The sequence below is a fragment of the Tupaia chinensis genome, unplaced genomic scaffold (genome assembly GCF_000334495.1).
Source record: "Tupaia chinensis unplaced genomic scaffold, TupChi_1.0 Scaffold000478_3, whole genome shotgun sequence".
NCBI classification, from domain to species: Eukaryota; Metazoa; Chordata; class Mammalia; order Scandentia; family Tupaiidae; genus Tupaia; species Tupaia belangeri.
This window is the reverse complement of record NW_006159990.1, coordinates 8,206,609-8,213,532: the sequence shown is the minus strand read 5'-3', so window position 1 is coordinate 8,213,532 and position 6,924 is coordinate 8,206,609. Positions and strand designations below refer to the sequence as shown.

Genomic DNA, 6,924 nt, shown 5'->3' with positions numbered 1-6,924 from the left:
ATCAATACTTATCAATGGAGGAAGGGGGGAGACGACAAGGGGCCGGGGCAGAAAAGCATCCACCCTAACTAACCAGGGTGGCTGGAGTACGCACACTTAGGTCACACAGAAGTCAAAACGACAGACAACGTCAATTTCAGAAAAGCATAACACGCTTCTGTGCGAAGGCAACGTCTGCCACAGGCAGCCAGGTCGCCGCGTAGGGGGCGAGGCGGTGTGGGGGACGGGGGATCCTCTCCCACGTAAAAAAGAAAAAAAAAAAGGCTTCCGACCGCCTCAAACCCGCGCGGACGCCTTCGCCGCCCGCCACCCCCGGGAAGGCGGCGAGAGCGAAAAGACTCCGCTGCACCCCCGGCTTAAAGCAGCGCGTCCCTGCAGAGGGGCGCAGGTCGCTCGCCACCCAGGCGACCCGGGGCTTTCCCGCCCTTTCCCTCTTCTTCTCTCACCTGCTTGCCCAAGAACCTGCCCAACTCGCTGCGACTCTTCTCGCTCTTAGCCGCGATTACCCGCAGCGGCGTCGCCGCCACCTCCAGAGAGAGGTGCTCCATGGTCCCGCCGAGGACCGCTGCCCGCGCTCCCGGCTCTGCGCTCGGTGTCCCAGAGCTGCCCAGGTCCCCGCGTGCGGGCCGCCACGGACTACGCCCCCAAGGAAAGCGGCCGCCCCGGCGCCTGTCGCACCAGTTCCGGGGAGGGGAATGGAAGCCGGGATGGCTTCTGCGAGCTGCTCGGGTGCTAACGTGGTGGCCGCTCCTGTACGCAGGGCGTGTTGGGACACCGCAGCAGAAGAGTCTGTTAAACTGGGGAAACGACTAAGGGCCGAGAGTGTGTGGCCTGTCGCTACACACGTTCCTTTGCCGCGACACACAAATATGAGATGTGAAAGAGAAACGCGTTCGCCCCGCCCACCCACCGATTCTCCTGGGACTGAAATTTATGGAAATTCGCACTAAGCGTGAGAAACACACTTGTTGGAGCATTCTAAACATAAATACAGCGGTAACTATTCAATTTGGAAATACTTTAAACTATGGTATAGACTTTATAGACTATTATGAAGCCCCTAAAACGCATAGAACACATAAAATAAGAGTGCATTTTGGTCCAACCAAGTACGGTAGGAGCTAGAGGAGGTTTCCCAAAGCTGGAGCCTACAGCTGGTGCTGGCTGGGGTCTAAGGTGGACCTGAACGTGCGTGGGAATGAAGCAGAAGCACCTCCATCTTTGAACTTTACATTATACTTGCATTCTCCTTTTGCCCAGAGTAAATAGAATGATTAATAGTCATACTGTCTTTGCTAACTAGCCAGAAACCTTGTTTAGGTGGTCCTTAGCAATGTAACTACTACTAATCGCCAGACCCCTCCCTGGAGCCATGAGGACAGAGGTCTGGAGAGTCCCCTCAGAAATAATTAACCTGCTTTATTCAGTTTCTGTAACTGCTTTAGCATGGGAACCCCCCTCCCTTTCCTCTTCACCCCCTCTTCAGGTTCCCTTGTAATCACCATATCAACCCAGAATTGATTGTGATCTTTGCCTGTGTAAGCACCCCTCTCCTTTCACTCAGGGCTGTGGGTTTTTGAGAGACATGAGTCTCCCTATATGCCACAGCTTAATTTTTGAGAGACATGAGGACCTCTGTATGCCACCAGCTTAATCGATAAAGCTTCAATAAATGTGGCTATGTCTGGATGTCTTCTTATTTCTCACTGATTAGACTATAACAGGAGGTGGGGTGACCTGTGATCCTGGCTGGTTGGAAAAGCAGGTGGTGAAGTCCTGGACTTGGTGGTTTAAAACTCACATTGGGTGCATGTGCATGTTCAAGTCCTGGACGTGGTGGCTTAAAACTCACACTGTGTGCAGGTGCATGTATATTCAAGAGCCTGAGAGGGAAATGGAAGAGAAGGGATTGTGGTGTAGCTATCTCCCCAGGAGGTGATTTCTTGCTTTCTGTCTCTCTGTCTCTCTGGTGAGTACAAATACCCAATAGCAAAAATATTTCTCAAAAAAAAAAGGACACTTAGCTAAATATATTGATAAGCAATGTTAGTAAATGTAAAAAAGAAAGAAAAAAAAAAAGGTACTCATCTACTCTGTATGTAATTTTCTTAAATTAATATTATTCATTGAATCCATAGAAATTCCCTTTTAAAGACATTCTCTGGTATTTCGACATAAAAAGGTTTATTTTTTTTTTGAGAGATTTTTGCTATAGAGCATGTGCACTTGCCAGAAAGACAGAGAGAGACAGAGAGACAGAAAGTGAGAAATCACCCCCTACCCGACAGGAGGGATGGCCATGACTTTACATTATACTTGCATTCTCCTTTTGCCCAGAGTAAATAGAATGATTAATAGTCATACTGTCTTTGCTAACTAGCCAGAAACCTTGTTTAGGTGGTCCTTAGCAATGTAACTACTACTAATCGCCAGACCCCTCCCTGGAGCCATGAGGACAGAGGTCTGGAGAGTCCCCTCAGAAATAATTAACCTGCTTTATTCAGTTTCTGTAACTGCTTTAGCATGGGAACCCCCCTCCCTTTCCTCTTCACCCCCTCTTCAGGTTCCCTTGTAATCACCATATCAACCCAGAATTGATTGTGATCTTTGCCTGTGTAAGCACCCCTCTCCTTTCTCTCAGGGCTGTGGTTTTTTGAGAGACATGAGTCTCCCTATATGCCACAGCTTAATTTTTGAGAGACATGAGGACCTCTGTATGCCACCAGCTTAATCGATAAAGCTTCAATAAATGTGGCTATGTCTGGATGTCTTCTTATTTCTCACTGATTAGACTATAACAGGAGGTGGGGTGACCTGTGATCCTGGCTGGTTGGAAGGCTGGGTGGAAGATCCTGGCTTGGTGAGAACCTGTCAAGGGTACCCAGGTCTCAAAATAACCTTTTAAAAATGCATTGATGTGAAAGTTAAGAACAAGCCAAATTGGGGACCAGCAGGTGGCGTGGTGGTTAAGGCACTGGACACTCCCACATGGCCGACCAGAGTTCGAATCCTGAATCTGGTGGCTTGCTTTCTCACTTCCTCTCTCTCTCACTCTCACCCTCTGTCTCTCTCTGGTCAACTAAAAAATAAATGAATAAATAAATAAAATAAAATAAATAATTATTAATAAAAAAACAAGCCAAATTAATCAATGATGACAAAGTTAAACATTGTTGCCTTTGGGAAGTTTGGACACCCTTAAGCAAAAAGCACAAAAAAAAACACTAAAGGATAAAAAAAAAACTTACACTTAAAATTTGTGCACTTTGTATAAATTATACGATTAAAGTGCTTTCAAGGGACCAGCAGACGACAACGTTGGACTCCAGGTAGTCAGCCAGGGTTCCAGTCCTGGACCCTGGGTCTTAAAACTCATGCTGGGCGTCTGTGCCTGTGTGCATGCCCAAAATCCCAAGAGGAAAATGGAAGCAAAGGTATTACAGAGTGGCCACCCCACCTCCCCAGGGTGATTTCTCACTTTCTGTCTCTCTGTGTCTCTCTCTGGCAAGCACATGCGCCCCATAGCAAAAATCTCTAAAAACATTTAATAAAGTATTTTCAAAACAGATTTTTCTGCACTGGTATGGGCAGACCTCAATGACCAGCATATATTATAGTATGACTCAAGCTTTTAAAAATGTATTTGAATTTGAGCTTTTGCTGTAGAATTTAAAGCTTGCTTGTGGAGGAACTTGAATTGAAGCACAGACTTCCAGAATGAATGACCTGTGAAGGTAAAACAAAATACATTCCAAATATATAATATATAAAAATTTCCAGGAAGATTGAGGGAGTTTTCAAAGGACTTAGCACAATGGATGAAAAAAGTGACTTAAACTTAGGTACATAATTGTTAAAAATCCTTGCTGTGTGGCGTGGTGGTGGTGGTGGTGGTGGTGGTGGTGGAGGGGGCCAGAAGGTGGTGTGGTGGTTAATGTGACTGGGACTGCTTGATTGAGTCTGAGACCAGCGTCTAGAAAATCATGACAGTTGATGCACATACATGCCCAAAATCCCAAGAGGAGAATGGAGAAGAAGGGATTGTAGTGTGGTCATCCTCCCTGGGGATGATTTCTCTCTGTCTTTCCCCCAACCCCTCCCCAGCGAATGCACACATCCTACAATGAAACTAAAAGAAAAAGGAAAAAAGAGCCCTGGAGACAGAGAAGTTTGTAAAAATCTGAGAGGAGGAAGAGATTATAATAAGGACCAAAAGTCAGACTGCTGGGGCCAGCAAGTGGTGTGGTGGTTAAGGCACTGGGTTCCCACCTAGCTGACTATCACTAGAGTCCTGGACCCAGGAGCTTGGGAATCACTCTGAGCATGTGTGTGTGGATGCCCAAAATCCTGAGAGGAGGGTAGAGAAGGAGGGATAGTGGCCTGGCCATCCCCCACGAGGGGCAATTTCTCACTTTCCTTTCTGTCTCTGGCAAGTGCATGCACCCTAAGACAAAAACCTAAATAATAATAATAATAATAATAATAATAATAATAATAATAATAATAATAAAGCCACACTAGTAGGCTTAGCAGTAAGGCAACTGAATCTGCATGTAAAAGGTCCAAGGTTGGAATCCCTGAAGGTATACATGCCTGTAAACTGGGCTGACTGAAACTGAGAGTAAATCCAGCATAAAGGTTCTATTGGAGGTGCCTCTTTATTTCTCTTGGAAGAAATAAAAGGATCAGCAAAAGGAAAAATAGAAAACCACACTGGCATTAGACTTCTCAACAGCAACTACTACAAGTTGGAACTCTGCAAAATTATTTTCAGTCTAGATCAATAACTATCAAGTAAACTAAGACTTTTTAAGAATTAATTAATTTTTTTAGGGGGAGCCAGCAGTTGCGTAATGGCTATGTCGCTGGACTCCCACGTAGTCCACCGTGGTTCACGTCCCAGACCCGGTGGCTTAAAACTCACGTGGGGCGCGTGTGCGTGCGCGTGCCTGCCCAAGATCCCGAGAGGAGAATGGAGGAGAAGGGATTTCGGCATGACCATCCCCCCTGGGGGGTGATTTCTCGCTTTCTGTCTCTATGTCTCTCTCTGCCTGTCTGGCGAACGCACGCGCCCTAAAGCAAAAATCTCTCAAAGCGCCCTATAGTGAAAACCTCTCAAAAAAAAAAAAAAAGACTTAATTAATTTTTTTTAATTTTCTATTAGGACACATGTACTCCCTAGAGAGAGAGAGTGAAAAGGCAAGCTGCTAGTTTCAGGACTTGAACCACAATCATCCATTGGTAGTCCAGTACCTTAACCACTATGCCATTCTATGGCATTTCTTTCATGAAAGGCACTGGCGTGCTTGCACCTATTCTCAAGGGTCTCTTGAAAGAGGGACCCTTCTATAAGAAGGTGTAAACCAAAAAAGAAGGCATGGAAAGCATAGGATTTTGAGAAGTTCCATCATAAATTTAAAATAATACTTTTAAAAATGACTATGAGGGTCATGTCAAGTATAAGTTTGACGAAGCTTCTGTCTTATTATTTCAAAGTCAGAATTAGTAAAGAACAAAAGGATGACCTGAAAAAAAAGATGTAATTGAATCGATTGGCCACTATTTACTAAAAATAGTTTGGGGGGGTGGCCAATGGCATGGTAGTTGAGGTACTAGACTCCCACATGGCTGTCTGTGGTTCCAGTCCTAGACCTAGCAGTGTGCTTTCTCACTTCCCTCTCCCTCTTTGTCTCTCTGTCCCTCTCTCAGGTCAAATTAAAAAATAATAATAAATAAAATAATTTTATAAATAAATATAATTTGGGGGGACCAGGAGTCACTGCCCTCTCTCCTTCTCTGTCACTTTCTGGTGAAATAAAATACGACGATAATAATTAATTAATTAATTAATTTTTTTAAATAATATTTTTATTGAGCAGTTACTAGGCCATCCCATATGTCAAATCCCAGAATAGAACAATGCAATGAAATACAGTGACAAATACACTTGCCCTGGTATTGCCTATAGATTATAGGTTTGTTACAATTATTTGCATTAATCAATTAATCCTTTTAAGAATCTTTGGAAAAATAGGTGCTTTTTCCCAGAAAATATTTTACTTTTTGCAGTTTCAGAAGGTTTTATCCTCCAGGCTTATCAATTAGTATTGTCTTTCAGCATGTCCCCAGCATATTTTGAACATTTTCTTACATTCCAGTGCAACCAAGCATTCCAAGATAACCCACCTTCCACTCCACCCTGAGCCATCCATTTCTCCAAACAGTTCTTTTTAATGAAGAACAGTAAAATATTTAGAAACCAAAATCTGGACACCTGAATGCTCATTGTCATTGGATGTCACTACTTCTAGGCTCTTTTAGCAAACAGCACTCAGAAATGCGTACCTGTGGAAACCAGCAGTTAGCGTAATGGCTATGTCGCTAGACTCCCACATAGTTGACCGCGGTTCGCGTCCCAGACCAGGTGGCTTAAAACTCACACCGCGCACTTGTGCATGCCTGCCCAAGATACTGAGAGGAGAATGGAAGAGAAGGGATTGCGGTGTGACCATCCCCTCTGGGAGGTGATTTCTCGCTTTCTGTCTCTCTCTCTGTCTGTCTGGCGAGCTCACGTGCCCTATAGCGAAAACCTCTCCAAAAAATAAAAAGAAATGTGTACCTGTATAATATAAATGCATGTATTAATATTTAGAGGGGAAGTGAATATGCCACCCAAAATATAACATTTTGGCAAAAGGATTGTTTTGTACTAAAAGCTATTGAGAATCAGCAGATGAAGGAGTTATCTACTGTCCCTTTATCTGAGTAAAAGCAGGGTACACATTTTCCTTAGAGGAATCCCATCCCATTAAATCAGGAAGAGAAAAACAACTCTTATCAACAAAAATGGGGACTTTACATCAAGATGGATTGCTCTGTCTCTCTCTCTCTCTCTATATATATATATATATACATATATATAAA

At 44.0% G+C, this 6,924-nt stretch overlaps 1 protein-coding gene across 1 annotated transcript in view; it reads right to left on the bottom strand.

Annotated features, from left to right (window-relative positions):
- MDN1 (midasin AAA ATPase 1) overlaps positions 1-663 on the bottom strand; it is a 188,372-nt gene extending 187,709 nt beyond the window's left edge. The window contains 1 exon segment of the mRNA XM_006156121.3: positions 447-663. Coding sequence (XP_006156183.1) covers positions 447-548 — 102 coding nt within the window. The 5' untranslated portion in view covers positions 549-663.
- Positions 664-6,924: the final 6,261 nt, after the last annotated feature.